The sequence below is a fragment of the Pongo abelii genome, chromosome 2 (genome assembly GCF_028885655.2).
Source record: "Pongo abelii isolate AG06213 chromosome 2, NHGRI_mPonAbe1-v2.0_pri, whole genome shotgun sequence".
Classification (NCBI taxonomy): domain Eukaryota; kingdom Metazoa; phylum Chordata; class Mammalia; order Primates; family Hominidae; genus Pongo; species Pongo abelii.
The window spans coordinates 167,128,106-167,145,184 of NC_085928.1; the positions used below are offsets into that span (position 1 = coordinate 167,128,106).

A 17,079-nucleotide genomic window follows, 5' to 3' on the forward strand; every position below is an offset into this window, starting at 1 on the left:
TTTAAGTAGATAAGAGATTTTTGTTGACTTTAATCAAAGCCTTCAAAATGGAGAAATCCAGTTTAGAAATGTTTAATAAATAAAAATAACAAAGCAGAAAAGATCTCCCATATTTTCTTCAATTTTCCATTTTGATCACAAAAATGTAATAATAAGATAAAATTATTAAAGCAAAATGATTTATACCATAGTCACATTATCTTAATATTTTTTCTTGATTCTTAATGCTTATATGAATGTAAAGGTGAAATTTATCTGAGAAAATGGAACTCTTTTGTGGAATAAAGACTCTATGTTAATACGTCACATATTGATAATTTGATGAACTGTTTTGTTTGCTAAAATAGAAGAACTAGAAAGGGAAACCTGTGGGAAACTGAACAACAAAAGTGAAACAGATTTGCCCATCCATATTTCTGCTTTGTTTGTTTCTTTTGTTTGTGTTTGATTTACTTTATTGATTTGTCATTTTTTGAGTAGGGTAGACTTTAAATGTAGCTTCCAGTATTAAAACCAAATCTGATACACAGCACCATCTGCCCAAAGTTGAACTCATAATCCACCCCCTGCCAAAAACCTGCTTCTCCCACCACCCCTTCTGGCCCTAAGTGCCTCATTTTCTCATAAATGACACCATTATTCACCTGGCTACTCAAACTAGAAACTGTTTCTCCCTTACCAGCAGCTGTTATCCAAGCAATCATCATGTCCTGTTGATTCCAATACCCAAGAATCCCACAGATCTGTTCACTCCCTTCTCTTTATATTCATCCATTCATTCACTCATTCACAAATACTGATTGAGTCCTTCCTATTTGCAAGCTGTAGGTGATGGGGATAGCAATAAGTCTGAAAAGATTCACTGTTTAGTAAAGGAGACATTCAGTAAAAGAAATAATCACATCAGAAATGAACAATTATAAATTTTAATAAATTCCATATAGGGAAAATGTAGGGCTCTGTGAGAGACTGTCCCAGGGCTCTAATTTAGGCAAAGGGTCAGGGAAGGCCTCTCTCAGGGGGACATGGAGCTAAGATCACTGACCCAGGCATCTCACACATGGGTTATTCCAACAGCCTCCTAACAGGTCTCCCTGCCTTCAGTCTTGCCCATCCAGTCTCTTCTCAGCTTTAGCCACAATGGTGTTTTTTCCTGCCTTAAAACCCTACAGTCACTTGTCCTTTTTTAATACCTGACTTCTATCTATCTTCCCATATTCAGTCTCTTGCCCACTTGACCACCTTCCCCCAGTCCAGTTCCCACTACTTATCACACATCAACTATGATTAATTTTTTAAAAAAATTCTTAACTTGCTAAATTTTCTTTTGCATCTGGGATTTTACTCATGTGATTTGTTCTGCCTGGAATTCTTGTTGCCCCTATTTTGCTTGAGTAGCTCCTGATCGTTCTTGAGGCCTCAGATGAACTGTTATTTCCTTAAGAAACCTCTCTCAGCTCCTCTCCTCTTCCTTCTCAGTCTATAGTGCCCTTGTGGAAGCTCCCACTGTACCCTAAATGGCCCTGAGGAGGTCCTTCACATACTTCCTTCTTACTGCTGCTCTAGATGCCTTTCAGGCTGGACTGAAAGCTCCACAAGGTAAAGAATCATCCCTATCTTGTACACCATTGGATACCTAATGGCTTATACACAGCTTATCCAGAAGGTGAGTTAATAAGTTTTTGAGCAACAAATCAAAGGAAGGTAAGTCTAATTTGTATAGAGTGACATCTGAATAAAACATCTCCCCCACCCCATAGTAGTTAAAGAGTTGTACACAATGTTTTAACATATACTGTCATGTATTACTACAAAACAACTAAAAAGAACATAAAAGAAGAAAGTTTCTAGATAACTAAAATTATCCTATATAGAGATTTAAACTTTAGATTCATATCCAGTACTTTTGGAAGAAAGAATAGGGCTAGATTCTGGTAAATGGCATATATGAATGCACAGTTCTAGAAATGCTGCCTGTGCATTAGGGAGCAATTGTATGTCCTTCAAGAGAAGCCATGCGAGGTCCCTGGCATATATGGCAGAAGTGTCAGCCAGCTGCTCTAGGTCAGGGCAACATACTTAACCTCATGTTTTTAGCAATGAAAAATGCTTGCACATTTCCTGCCTCATTCTATAAAGTTTCATTTCCCAGTCAGTCCTAACTCTTCAGGTCCTGTTTCCTGAACACCAATGTCTTTGTGACATATGCTTCTAGTCATGTCACCTTTACTTTAAAATTTAAACTCCAGCGATACATTCCAAGCTACACAGCATGGGTTTTAGCTGTTGTCCCATAAAGAACAATTAAAAAGGAAAGAAAAAGAAGAAATGAAAGAAGGAAGGAAGAGAAATAAAGAAACAGAGAAATGAAAAAGAGAAAGGAAAGAAAGAAAGAAAAGAAAAAGAGAAAGAGAGAGAGAAAGAAAGAAAGGATAGAAGGAGAAAGAGAAAGAAAGAGAGAAAGAAAGAAAGAAGAGAGGAAGGGAAAGAAAGAAGCTCAAGGCAAATACATACACCTGGGCATAGCTGAATCCATAGAAAAAGCAAGGGAAGTGAAGCCCTGAACAATGAAAACTAAATAATAACAATTTTACAAATTAAACAAAAGTTGTTGTTTTTTTTACTCTGAATTCCTAATAGCCTAAAGTTTGTTATGATAATGATAGAAAAGATAGATATTTCTTGAAATTTATCCACACATGAGAAACAAGTCTGCTTTGGGCTTTAGATAGATTATTCTTGGATTAGAAGGAATTTTATTTTCCAAACATAGGGCATTTCCTTAGGCTGGTGTCTTCAGTGCTTCCTCATTGGGAGCTGCCTTCCTGACTCAGGGAATGCTGTGCTTCGCTGAGAGCCAAGTAGCCACTAAGAATATAGATTCTGGCTGCAGAGAACAAGCTGACATGGACTTTGTTCAGGCTGTAAACCATGGACAGCTGAAAAAGCTACCAAACTGGCCTTCTTGCCTCAAGTCTCTGTCCCTTCTGTTCAGGCTCCTCATTGCCACCAGAATCATAGCCCTTAAACTCCGATCTAATTACCTCAGGTTTCTCTTAGAGAGTTTCAAAAATTTCTCATGGCCCATGGCCAAAATTCCAATGCCGTGGTATTCCAGATTCCAGTGTCTTTTTTGATGGGCCTATCTGCAGACTCTTCCCCCATGACCCAGCTACAAGGCACTGATCACTCACAGTGGCTTGAACACAGAGAGAAATCTCATACTTTCAAATTCGATCTCAAATCTCTACTTCTTGGAAGTCTTCTTTCCAGCCCACCCTAACACATGTAGGACCTGACACTAGGGTACAAGCAGAGGCCCTTACACCACAAATATTCAGCCGCTATATAAAATGTTCTATCCTCCTCCCTGACAAATGTGCCTTTATAACAATCTGTGATGCTTGATTTGAATTTAGAATGTTTGGCCTCTGTAGAGAAAACAGGGAGAGATGTCTCTCAGCCCCCATTCCTTGACCTATCCCTTCTCTTCTATTTCTACTCCTGGCTTTGCCCTGCATGTGAACACCCCAGTCTACATATGCAAGCTCTTCTAGGCCACCTCTCAAGAATATGGGGTCAACTGTTGGCATGGCTTGTTCTCAGGAGAATAGACCCAAGGACGAAGTCTTCACAAGCCCTGGAAGCAGGTTTGAGATACCTGGGAAAGGAATTCCAAGATCTCAGTTACCTGAACTGAGTTTAGTGGGCAAAAGAGTGGATGGGAACTGCGGGTGCAAGTAAAGGAGGGCCCAAACAGAATGCTCTAAACCAAGTAGCCCAGCGTAGGGCCGCAGCCCTGAATTCCCTGGTTTTTCCTGAATAGAGTTAGTCACTTCCTCTTCTGTGCTCCCATAGCAGTCTATTCATGAATTTGGCATTTTGTCATTGAAGATTGATGGATACATCTCCCAGACCATGTGCACCTTGAGGATAGGGCCATCTGAAAACAGTGCCATAATTTAATTTACAGCAAATAACATTTCAATTCTTCTGTAAACAATAAAAGTTTTCAAGCAATTAAAGTCTCAGGACACAAAATCAATATGCAAAAATCACTAGCATTGCTATATAACAACAGCAGGCAAGCAAAGAGCCACATCATGAATAAATTCCCATTCGCAATTGCTGCAAAGAGAATAAAATACCTTGGAATACAGCTAACAAGGGAAGCAAAGGACCTCTTTAAGCAGAACTACAAACCACTGCTCAAGAAAATCGGAGAGGACACAAACAAATGGAAAAAACATTCCATGCTCATAGATAGGAAGAATGAGTATTGTGAAAATGGCCATACTGCCCAAAACAATTTACAGATTCAATGCTATTCTCATTAAACTACCATTGACCTTCACAGAATTAGAAAAGACTATTTTAAAGTTCATTTGGAAACAAAGAAGAGCCCAAATAGTCAAGACGATCCTAAGCAAAAAGAATAGAACTGGAGGCGTTATACTACCCAACTTCGTACTAAACTACAAGGCTACAGTAACCAAAACAGCAGAGTACTGGTACAAAAACAGACACATAGACGAATGGAACAGAATAGAGATCTCAGAAATAAGACTGCACATCTACAACCATCTGATCTTCAACAAACCTGACAAAAACAAGCAAGGGGGAAAGGATTTTCTATTCAACAAACGGTGCTGGGAGAAGTGGCTAGCCATATGCAGAAGACTGAAACAAGATCCCTTCCTTATGCCTTATACAAAAATTAACTCAAGATGAATTGAAGACTTAAATGTAAAACCCCAAAAGATCAAATGCCTAGAAGAAAACCGAAGCAATACTATTCAGGACATAGGCACAGGCAAAGATTCATGATGAAAACATCAAAAGCAATTGCAACAAAAGCAAAAATTGACAAATGGGATCTAATTAAAGAGCTTCTGCACAGCAAAAGAAACTATCATCAGAGTGAACATATAATCTACAGAATGGGAGAAGATTTTTTGCAATCTATCCATCTGACAGAGGTCTAATATCCAGAATCTACAAGGAACTTAAACATTTACAAGAAAAAACAAACAAACAAACAACCCCATTAAGAAGTGGGCAAAGAACGTGAATAGCCACTTTTCAAAAGAAGACATTCATGTGGCCAGCAGACACATGAAAAAAAGCTCAACATCCCTGATCATTAGAGAAATTCAAATCAAAACCACAGTGAGATGCTGTCTCACGCCAGTCAGAATAGTGATTACTAAAAAGTCAAGAAGAAATAGATGCTGGCGAGGTTGTGGAGAAAAAGGAACATTTGTACACTATTGGTGGGAATGTAAATTAGTTCAACTATTTTGGAAGATAGTGTGGTGATTCTTCAAAGACACAGAACCAGAAATACCATTTGACCCAACAATCTCATTAGTGAGTATATACCCAAAGGAATATAAATCATTCTATTATAAAGATACATGCATGCGTATGTTCATTGCAGCACTATTTGCAATACCAAACACATGGAATCAACCCAAATACCCATCAATGATAGACTGGATAAAGAAAATATGGCACATATATACCATGGACTACTATGCAGGGACATGGATGGAGCTGGAAGCCATTATCCTCAGCAAACTAATGCAGAAACAGAAAACCAAACACCATGTGTTCTCATTTATAAGTGGGAGGTGAACGATGAGAATACAAGCATACGATGTGGGAGGGGTGGAACAACACACACTGGGGCCTGTTGGGGGGCTGGGGGAAGAGAGAGTATCAGGTAGAATAGTTAATGCATGCTTGGCTTAATACCCAGGTGATGGGTTGATCTGTGTAGCAAACCACCATGGCACACATTTACCTATGTAACAAACCCGCACATCCTGCCCATGTACCCCAGAACTTAAAAGTTGAAGAAGAAAAAAAAAGGGTAATTATGTACACACACACGTGCATGGGCACACACTTCCTCTTCAATTAGTCTTCAGGCCCAATTTTCTCTTTTAATTACTTTGGCTAGCATTAAGAATCTACTAATCTCTAGAAATGTACAAAATGACTGCCATTTTTATTTACTAATTCCTACCATATTGAAAAATATTACATATTCCAAAAACCATAGTTCTGCTCTAAATTTCAGAACAGTCTACAAATTCCAGCACTCCATCTTCTTAATGTTCTGCAAATGACTTCTTATTTTAAATAAACACCAAAAGTGACCTCTGAGTATTCTTGGCCTCGATTAGGTGTGTGAATAGGAATGCTCTACACTGTTGAGCAAAAATCCTAGAAAATAATTCTCTCCTCTAGGGAACAGATCACAAAAGCAGCTCCTCTGTGTCTGAACATTCATCACCGGAAGGCTGCCCTTGCCACTTCCTGTCACTCATTGCTGTATGCTTGGGGCTAGAAGTTAATGTCCCACGGATAACAACAGATGTGCTTATATGTGTTACTAAACTCTGTTCCTTTCGTTGGCTAGACTACAGCATGGTTTACAGCAGCCAAGATTATAGACTTGATTCTCATAAAGGCCACTTGGAAAGTTGACCACCCAGCCTTTTTCTGTAAATGGATCCTGAGAATTCTCTGGAGGTACAAGTTATAAATTACTAGCCAGGAACTGCCTCCTTCCATCTGGCAAGGATAGTGTCCTGAAAAGTAGGATGCCTAGAGGGCAGTGATGGAGGAAGGGGACCCACCTGCTCAGTTAGCCATGTCGTGGAGCTCACAGATATGTGGATGTTGAAGCGATGCTACCTTCACAGTCTCATGGACTAGTCAGCTTTATGTAGAGAAATTTTTTTTCAAGGGCCAACTGTTGACCCTCCAGCCCTGGAAAGCCATGTTATCCCAGGTCACAGAGGGTGGGTAGTGAGAAGGGCATTCAGGACACATGAAGCATCCCTGCACATTGCCCTCCCTAGAGAGCCCACTCAGTTTACCTCCAAGTTACAGGGCATCAGGAATGCTTTAATGCAGGCATGGAAGCTCTACTTGAATTCCAGCTTCACAAAGTCAAAACCTCCTTATTTAGCTTCCTATTTCACCTGAAATGAATTACGCTTAACTTGAAAGCTTCAGTCTGTATTTCTGGTTGTCGCCACTTATTTCCCGTCTCAGTAAACCCTTTCTCCACATTTCCTTCCATCTCCCTTGTTCACTGTCTAATTAAGGAAGGGGTGAGGGAGAAGGTGAATCAGGCAGTTTCTGTATTGTACCACCTGTGGTGACAGACCCTTTGAAATCAAGGGTGCACTCTAGTTCTAGGGGTGCTGGCAGCAGGAACAGAGCACGAAGAGCTGAGGGAGGCAAGTGGAGAGGCTGCTTTACCATGAAGGTAGGGGTGAGAGGAAACGGGGTTCCACAATTCCCCCATTACAACTTCTTCCCCCCAGGTAGGATCCTGGCATGGGTGGGGTCCATCCACATCACTCTAAGTGTTCCCTAAACCCTGGCCTCTTTGTTCTGGGATCCACACTCAGCACCCACAATACCAAGCAGAATGTGAGTTCACCCTCTCCTCATTTTGTTTACTCTCCTTCTCTTGTCTAGCCACCCTCCAACTGCCCGTTCTCCCTCACCTTCTCCTGTATCTTCTGGAACTCTCATTCGCTTCACAAGCCACAGCCTTACAGCCTTGATTCTTTAGTGTGTTGAGGTCAAAAGATTTCATTGGTTGGAATTAGATTGGTTTGTGTTGCAGCTTGGCCTGATCTATCTGGCTTTGGGAAAGTGACCCAGCTAGTGTGAGGCCCAGATGGTTTTAGGATGGTTTTAGGGAAGGTAGTATGACTCTGATGGTCAGTGAGGGACACGAAAGTTGAAAGGCTGATAAAGATGAAGTGCATGTGAAAAGCCACCTCACCAACCAAGTCACCCTTTGGTACCACCACTGTTCTTAAAAACCTCTCCAAATGTTGGCTTCTCTATTTATAAAATAAAAAGCTTGTTGTGGGAAATAAATGAGATGTCTCTGATACACCTACATAGTGCCTGGTACATGGTATGAGCTCAGTCACTATTCGTGCCATTGTCTACCCTCCCCTGCCTGCTGGGACCAGCACTGAGGAAACTCCTCCTCTTGTAGCCTTCTCTACAGTGGAAGTGGAAGCTGCCCAGTTATTTCCCCAGTTGGGGACCTCTGCTCTAGGTGATCCAATAATCCTTCAACTCCACTCCTCACCCCAAACTCTACTGCAGTTTTGCTCATCCTTTCTGTCCTCAATCCTTTCCAAAATTGGTTCTCTCACTTGTGCTCTGGAATACATTCCCCATCTTCCTCCAGCACCTTGTTCTGTCTCCTATTTCCTCTCACATCTTCAATCCCTTTATTCTTATTGTGTCTTTAACTCTCCTTGTTTCTTCTAAACTTCCTGAATTGGCAGTCCATACTCACATGGTCCTTTCCTAACCTTCCCTTCCATATGCAATCCACAATAAATGACTGACTTCTCCCACCCTGCCTCAATGATGCTGCCTTTTATAAAAAAGATACAACTGGTGAGCCCCAATTGCCAAATCCAAGGTCAATGCCTGTCTCTTGTCTTTTTTACTTCTCTAGACCTTGACCCTGTTGAGCCACTTTTTCCCCTTTGGAGAATACAGCATGACTTTTCCTCGTTCTTCATGTCTTCACTATTTTTGTCTCTTGTTAATTTGTTCATTTCTTAATTCAATAACTTTTTATTCAAATTCTACTATGTAACCAAGCACTACACTAGGGAGTGCATATGAATATGTAGATAAGAGTCCTATGTACCTTAAGGAGCTTATAGTGCACCGAAAGAAACAGTCATGCAAAAATAACGACATATTGCTCTGTGTGCAAAAGGGACAGTGCATACCAGTAACATAGAATTCCCCAGTCCTCTGCCTGAGCTCTAGCCTTACTCCTCAAAGTGTGGTCCCTTGAAGCAATAGCAGCAGCACCATATGGGTACTTGTAAAAAGACACAGTTGGGGTCCCCAATTGTGTCTACTGAACCTACTGAACCAAAATCACTGGGAGTGAGGCTCAGGCATTGGTCATCCTTGTTGGTCTCATCTCCTGAAGCTTCCTGTGAATTCTGCTCTCCAATATCCAAGATTCCCAGCTCTGAATCATCGGCATAAAAGTATGCATTCTTCAGGGTATGGCCTGATGTCACACCCTTTGTGGGACTTCATGGCATCTATTTTCCTCTAAAGTAGAATTCATTACCCCCATCTCTGTTTATGCCATTTGCAAAGCATTTATCACCTTGTTTAATTTGATTCTATGTTTATTCTCAGTTTGGTTCTATGAATGTTCATTGAGCACTATCAGATACTATGGAAAAGTCTAAGATACAGAGGAAAGAAGAAATCATTTCTTGTCAAAGGAGCTTGCAGTCTATTGTGGCTAATCATGCATGTAACTATTCTTTCTTGCTTTTCTTTGAATAATTTGGATGTTGAGTACAAATTTTCCAGTCTTCACTTAAGCATTGATTTTTTTTTCAAGTGGTGGATAGTGAAACTATAAAGAAACGGGACAACCATAATTGAATAACCTTGGGCTAACCATTCATATTCACTGTGCACACATGTTGGTTGATATGGTTTGGCTCTGTGTCCTCACCCAAATCTCATATTGAATTGTACTCCCATAATTCCCACATGTTGTGGGAGGGACCTGGTGGGATATAATTTGAATAATAGGGGCAGTTTCCCCCAAACTGTTCTCATGGTAGATAATAAGTCTCACAAGATCTGATGGTTTTATCAGGGGTTTCCACTTTTGCATATTCCTCATTTTCTCTTACTGCCACCATGTAAGAAGTGCCTTTTGCCTCCTGCCATGATTCTGAGGCCTCCCCAGCCATGTGGAACTGTAAGTCGAATTAAACCTCTTTCTCTTCCCAGTCTTAGGTATGTCTTTATCAGCAGCATGAAAATGGACTAATAAAGTAAATTGGTACCAGTAGAGTGGGGCGTTGCTGAAAAAATACCTGAAAATGTGGACGTGACTTTGGAACTGGGTAACAGGCAGAGGTTGGAACAGTTTGGAGGGCTCAGAAGAAAACAGGAAACTGTGGGAAAATTTGGAACTTCCTAGAGACTTGTTGAATAGCTTTGACCAAAACCCTGATAGGGATATAGACAATAAGGTCCAGGCTGAGGTGGTCTCAGATGGAGATGAGAAACTTGTTGGAAACTACAGCAAAGGTGATGCTTGTTATGTTTTAGCAAAGAGACTGGTAGCATTTTGCCCCTGCCCTAGGGATTTCTGGAACTTTGAACTTGATAGAGATGATTTAGGGTATCTGGCAAATAAATTTCTAAGCAGCAAAGCATTCAAGAGGTGACTTGGGTACTGTTAAAGACATTCAGTTTTATAAGGGAAGCAGAGCATAAAAGTTTGGAAAATTTGCAGCCGACAATGTGATAGAAAAGAAAAACCCATTTTCTGAGGAGAAATTCAAGCCGGATGCAGAAATTTGCATAAGTAACAAGGAGCCAAATGTTAATCCCCAAGACAATGGGGAAAATGTGTCCAGGGCATTTCAGAGGTCTTCATGGCAGCCCCTCCCATCACAGGCCCAGACACCTAGGAGGAAAAAATGGTTTCATGGGCAAGGCCCAGGGCCCCCACGCTGTGTGCAGTCTAGGGACTTGGTTCCCTGTGTCCCAGACACTCCCACTGTGACTGAAAGGGGCCAAAGTACAGCTCGGGCCATGACTTCAGAGGGTGCAAACCCCAAGCCTTGACAACTTCCATGTGGTGTTGATCCTGTGGGTGCACAAAAGTCAAGAATTGAGGTTTGGAAACCTCTACCTAGATTTCAGAGGCTGTATAGAAATGCCTGGATGTCCAGACAGAAGTTTGCTGCAGGGGTAGGGCTTTCATGGAGAACCTCTCCTAAGGCAGTGCAGAAGGGAAATGTGGGGTCAGAGCCTCCACACAGAGTCCCTACTGGGGCACCAGCCTGTGAAAGCAGCCAGGAGGGAGGCTGTACCTTGAAAAGTCACAGGGGTGGAGCTGCCCAAGACCATGGGAACCCTTGCATCAGTGTGACTTGGATGCAAGACATGGAGTCAATGGAGATCATTTTGGAGCTTTAGTATTTGACTGCCCTGCTGGATTTCAGACTTGCGTGGGACCTGCAGCCCCTGGCTTTGGCCAATTTCTCCCATTTGGAACAGCTGTATTTACCCAATGCTTGTATCTAGGAAGTAACTAACTTGCTTTTGATTTTACAGGCTCATAAGCAGAAGGCACTTGCCTTGGCTTAGATGAGATTTTGGACTGTGGATTTTTGTGTTAATGCTGAAATGAGTTAAGACTTTGGGGGACTGCTGGGAAGGCATGGTTGGTTTTGAAATGTGAGGACATGAGATTTGGATGGGCCAGGGACGTAATGTTATGGTTTGGCTCAGTGTCCCCACCAAAATCTCATCTTGAATTGTACTCCTATAATGCCCAAATGTTGTGGGAGGGATGCAGTGTGAGAGAATTTGAATTATGGGGGTGGTTTCCCCCATACTGTTCTCATGGTAGTGAATAAGTCTCATGAGATCTGATGGTTTTATCAGGGGTTTCTGCTTTTGCATGGGGTTCCTCATTTTCTCTTCCTGCCACCATGTAAGGAGTGCCTTTTGCCTCCCGCCATGATTCTGAGGCCTCCCCAGCCATGTGGAACTCTAAGTCAAATTAAACCTCTTTTTCTTCCCAGTCTTGGGTATATCTTTATCAGCAGCATGAAAATGGACTAATACATTGGTACCCTCCAGAATCCATTTCGAATTCCCTCTTCCTGGCAGCCTCTAGTTTCTGTCTGTGTATCCTCCAGTTCAACATAAGCTCTAGGGGTGGAGCATGTGTCCTAAACAGACAGAATATCAAGACTTCTGTTGGATGTTGGTGGCAGTGATAGATGTAGGAGAAGCATAGTGCCAAGAGAGCCCCTAGCACCTATTTGGAGATGACAAGGAGAAAGCCTGTGGAAAATGGAAGCCTAGAAGTCAAATCTGAGAAATCAAGATAGAGAAATTGTTTGTTCACGTTCTTTTTGAACCAAACCTCATCTGATTTTTTCCCACCACATTAGCTATAAATTCCTTTCATTGATGAAACTATTGTGGTTTGGGTGTTCTATTACTGATAATCATAAGCATCCTAATTGTTAAAATCTTCTACTTGAATCCAAAGAACAACTGATTTGCTATCTGGAAAATGAACCTTTGCTCTCACTATAGGCTGATTGATTCACAAATTAAGTGTAGGTCTTTCTCTTGGTCTTACCTGAGAAACTACAGATTCCTAGAATTGCATGATGACATTAAACTTTCTTTAACACCATTCTACAATAGCTACAGATTCGCACATCTGTTGCGTTTTTTTTTTTTTTTTTTTTTTTTTTGAGACAGAGTCTCACTCTGTCACCCAGGCTGGAGTGCAGTGGCTCGATCTCAGCTCACTGCAACCTCTGCCGCCTGGGTTCAAGTGATTCTCCTGCCTCAGCCTCCCAAGTAGCTGGGATTACAGGCTCCTGCCACCGCACCTGGCTAATTTTTCTTTTTTCTTTTCTTTTTTTTGGAGATAGAGTCTTGCTCTGTTGCCCAGGCTGGAGCGCAGTGGTACAATCTTGGCTCACTGCAAGCTCCACCTCCCGAGTTCAAGCGATTCTCCTGCCTCAGCCTCCTGAGTAGCTGGGATAACATTCACGCACCACGATGCCCAGCTAGTTTTTATATTTTTAGTAGAAACAGGGTTTCACCATGTTGGTCATGTTGGTTGAACTCCTGACCTTGTGATCTGCCTGCCTCAGCCTCCCAAAGTGCTGGGATTACAGGCATGAGCCACCACACCCAGCCTAATTTTTGTATTTTTAGTAGAGACAGTGTTTCACCATCTTGGCCAGGCTTGTCTTGAACTCCTGTCCTTGTGATCCACCCGCCTCGGCCTCCCAAAGTGCTGGGATTACAGGCGTGAGCCACTGCGCCTGGCCCATTTGTTGCTTTTCATTACTGTATCTGCATGGTTAATATTTATTTATTTATTTTTAAGACAGGGTCTCACTCTGTCACCCAGGCTGGAGTGCAGTGGCATGACTTTGGCTCACTGTAGCCTCAACTTCCCTGGCTCAGGTGATTCTCTCACCTCAGCCTCCTGAGTAGCTGGGACTACAGGTGCCTCCTCCATGCCCTGCTAATTTTTGTAGTTTTTGTATAGACAGAGTTTCGCCATGTTGTCCAGGCTGGCCTCAAACTACTGGCCTCAAGTGATTCACCCACCTCAGCCTCTCAAAATGTTGAAATTACAGGCATGAGCCACCATAATCAGCCTGTGATGGTTAATTTTATGTGTCAACTTGACTGGGTCATAGGGCACCCAGATATTTGATTAAACATTATTTCTGAGTGTGTCTGTGAGGATGATTTCAGATGAGATTAGCATTTGAATGGGTAGACTGAATAAAGCAGATTGCCCCTGCAATATGGGTAGGCCTCATCCAATTAACTGAGGGCCCGAATAGAACAAAAAGGTGGAGGAAGGGAGAATTTACTCTCTCTGCCTGATTTTGTGAACTGGAACATTGGTCTTCTCCTGTCCTCAGACTATAACTTATGCCATCAGCTCTCCAGTTCTCAGGCTTTCAGACTTGAATTGAAACTATGCCACTGGTTTTCCTTGGCATCTAGCTTGCAGATGACAGATGGGACTTCTTAGCCTCCATAATTTCATGAGCCTGTTTCTCATTATACAAATATAGTAAGTAGATGAGCGCTTTCACTTAAAAAATGGACATGTATAAATGTATGAGACAGGAAATCCTAAGCACATACGCTGTTCACACACAAAGAAACATGCCTGGTTGTGTGGACCATGACATATACAATGTACTTTTTACCTCGAGTTGTTTTTTCTTTGCTGCTACATGCAAAAGCCGTAGTAGATGGTACTGTTCTGGCTGTTCCAGCTGAGACATCAAGGCCAGGAGTTCTGTCAGGTGTCTATTAATTGGCTGAGGCTGCTTTTCATACACAGCAGGTAACACTCTCAACAACACGGTGTTACCTGTTGAGGGAACAATAAAGGGAATGATGACTTTATCAGGCCATGAGCAACATAAATAACATTATTACCAATGTAATAATATTTGCACTTATACATTAAATAGCACAGACTGACGGCCAATTCTTTTGCTAAAAATAACATGGTACCTTATTCTGAGATCAAAACGTGATTTAATCCGATTCCACAAAAGGAAATATTTTATGATATAATCAGCACCATTAACTAATGAAAAATTTTCCTGAGTAATGCACCATGGGGATAGAAGAACTTTGACAGTAATCAGACCACACCCTTGAGAAGGAAACAGTTCCGATAAAGAATTCCTGATGATAAACAAAATTTGGATGATGTTTAAATGAAAACTAAGCAGTGCTGTAACATGGACCTAAATGAAACTGAACAACAAAAAAAGTGCAGAGGAATGAATTCACATTCCTGGAAGACACAGAATCATAATTTAGACAACTCACATACAGAAAGTATGCCTTATTTTATGAATAGTTTAAGAAGTAGTAATGCAAATTTAAATCCCCAATTTCTGCACTATTTCAAGGGAAGTTTAGCCTCAGCTGGATTGTCACACATAATTTCCTCAAAGATATGTATAGACAACTAGATTTATAATGGCAAAACCTCAAGAAAACTATTACATAAGGTATAGAAACTTATCTGCAATCAACCTATGGGCAACATCTGCTTATCACTTTATGGTATAGATTTTTTTTTTTTCTCAAAATCCTCACACGTACTTAAATATCTCAGGGGAATTGGTTTCTAGGGATTTTTTTGAACAAGAATTTTTTTTGACTCTATTTACTTTTACTTTAAATTTGGCTTTGTATATAGAAGCCATACACAGAAAGAATCAAATAAGCAGGAATTACACATATATGGACCTTCATTAAATGGTATGAACATGCCTATATATAAAAGACAATTTAGATATGATCATTAAAGAAAGAAGGCCAGAATTTTCAGAATATCAATATCTAAATTTAATGAAAGCGTGATTCTGGATAAAACTGAATGAATTGAATGAATTTGGGAGACAATAAAAAATGAGAATTGTTTTTTCCACATGTAGTTCATAGGATAAGTCTAAAACAGGTTTTATCATGTTCCCCAGAATACAAGTTGTTGGAAATATTTAGAGTTTTCTTTTAAAAGGTTGTGTTCCTCAGTATTTATTTTCAATAGTTTAATTTTCAACAATTTGTTTTGTTTTCTGTTTATTTTACTATGAGCGTCTCCTTAAAAGATCAGGAATTTTTTTAATGCAATACCCAATTTGTAAAGCCCACATTAGATTATAGAACTTAGTTATGAGGACATACTGATCAACTGCTAAAAATGGTCACATTAAAAGGGACTGTAGTTGCAGTCTAAGACAGGAAACTGTTGCGTGGCATTTTGGTACAAAACTCACTACAGGCCCTGGGAGCCTTGAAGGGAAAAACCCTAGATTAGTCATTTTCAGCTGACTTGAATTTCAAACAAATAATACAAAAAACAAATGCAGAACTTTTGCAGCAATCTTATAAATTCCATTAGTAAATAATACCTTCTTTTAAATTATGAAATAGTTCAAGTCATCAAACAAATGTAGGCAATAATATAAGGAACATTGGTGTGCCTACCAACCAGATTTGTCAAAACTTAACCTTATATCATAATTGCTTTTCATCCCATTTGTTTCCTTTTCTCCCCAGAGGCAACCATCATCCTAAAGGGAGTATTTATTATCTCCATAAGTATTTTTACACTTTAATTACATGCATATGTATCAATAAACATTTTATAGTATTGTTTTGGATGCTTTAAAATTTTATATGAATACCATCATACTCTACACATCCCTTTGCAACATATTTTTTTCCTATTCAACATTTTGTAGAAGTTATATCTCCAAGAAGCTCTCCTTCATTTACTCTCACAGCCATGTGTTATTCCAGTGTATAAATATGCAACAACTTATTCATATACTCTCTGTGATTGAAAGACATTATGTTGTTATTATTATTCATTGCTTTAATCAATAATGCTGAAATAACTGTCTCTGTGCAAAAATGAGAGATATTTCATAGGGTAGTGCTTCTGAGTCTAATGTGCTTAGAAGTCACCTGGGCATATCTTTAAAACGCAGATGTTGATTCAACAGGTTGGAGGTAGGATTTGAGCATCTGAATTTCTAACAAGCTCTCAGGTGACACTGATGGTCCACGGACCAAATAGTTAAGTGGCAAAGCACTGAGTATGTCCCTAGGAGTTGACTTTGTAGATGTCCCAAAATTTCTTTGTGAAGCAGTTGTATTCATTTTCTATAGCTGTTATTAGAAATTATCTCAAAATTAGTGGCCTAAAATAACACAAATTTATTATCTTACATTTCTGTAGTTCAGAAGTCTGACATAAGCCTCCCTAAGTTAAAATCAATGTGTGCCCAGGGCTGGGTTCCTTCCTGGAGGCTCTAGGACAGAATTTGTTTCCTTGGCTTAACCAGTGATATGCTTTGGCTCCGTGTCCCCACCTAAATCTCATCTTGAATTGTAATCCTCAGGTGTCAAGGGAGGGACCTGGTGGGAGGAGGTTGGATCATAAGGGTAGTTTTATCCATGCTGTTTTCATGATAGTGAGGGAGTTCTCATGAGATCTGATGGTTTAAAAGTGGCAGTTTCCGCTGTACTCTCCCTCACTCCTGCTGCCATGTAAGACGTGCCTTGTTTCCCCTTTGCTTTCCGCCAGGATTGTAAGTTTCCAAGTGGAACTGAGTCAATTAAACCTCTTTTTTTCATAAATTACCCAGTCTCAGGTAGTATCTTTATAGCAGTGTGAAAACAGACTGATACATCCAGCTTTTAAAGGCTGCCTGCATTTCTTGGTTTGTGGCCCCTTTCTCCATCTTCACAGCCAGCAACATGGCATTTCTCTGATCCCTGTTCCTTCATCTCATCTCTCCCCTTGATTCTCTCTTCTGCTTCCCTTTTCCACTTTTAAGGACCCTTGTGATTGTATTGGGTTTAACTGAATAATCTAGGATTATCTCCCTATCTTATTTAGCAACCTTAATTCTATCTGAAATGCATATGACATAA

The 17,079-nt window shown here is 40.5% G+C and overlaps 1 protein-coding gene across 14 annotated transcripts in view; it reads right to left on the minus strand.

The window, feature by feature from the left end:
* Nucleotides 1–17,079, minus strand: part of VEPH1 (ventricular zone expressed PH domain containing 1) — a 315,043-nt gene that overhangs the window by 179,876 nt on the left and 118,088 nt on the right. For all 14 annotated transcript variants that reach the window (XR_008523995.2, XM_054552900.2, XM_024245018.3 and 11 more), the window contains one exon: nt 13,821–13,987. Coding sequence is in view for 13 of the 14 variants with exons in the window: in XM_054552900.2 (XP_054408875.1) it covers nt 13,821–13,987 (167 nt within the window). In the remaining variant the exon portion in view is untranslated. The remainder of the gene's footprint in view (nt 1–13,820; nt 13,988–17,079) is intronic.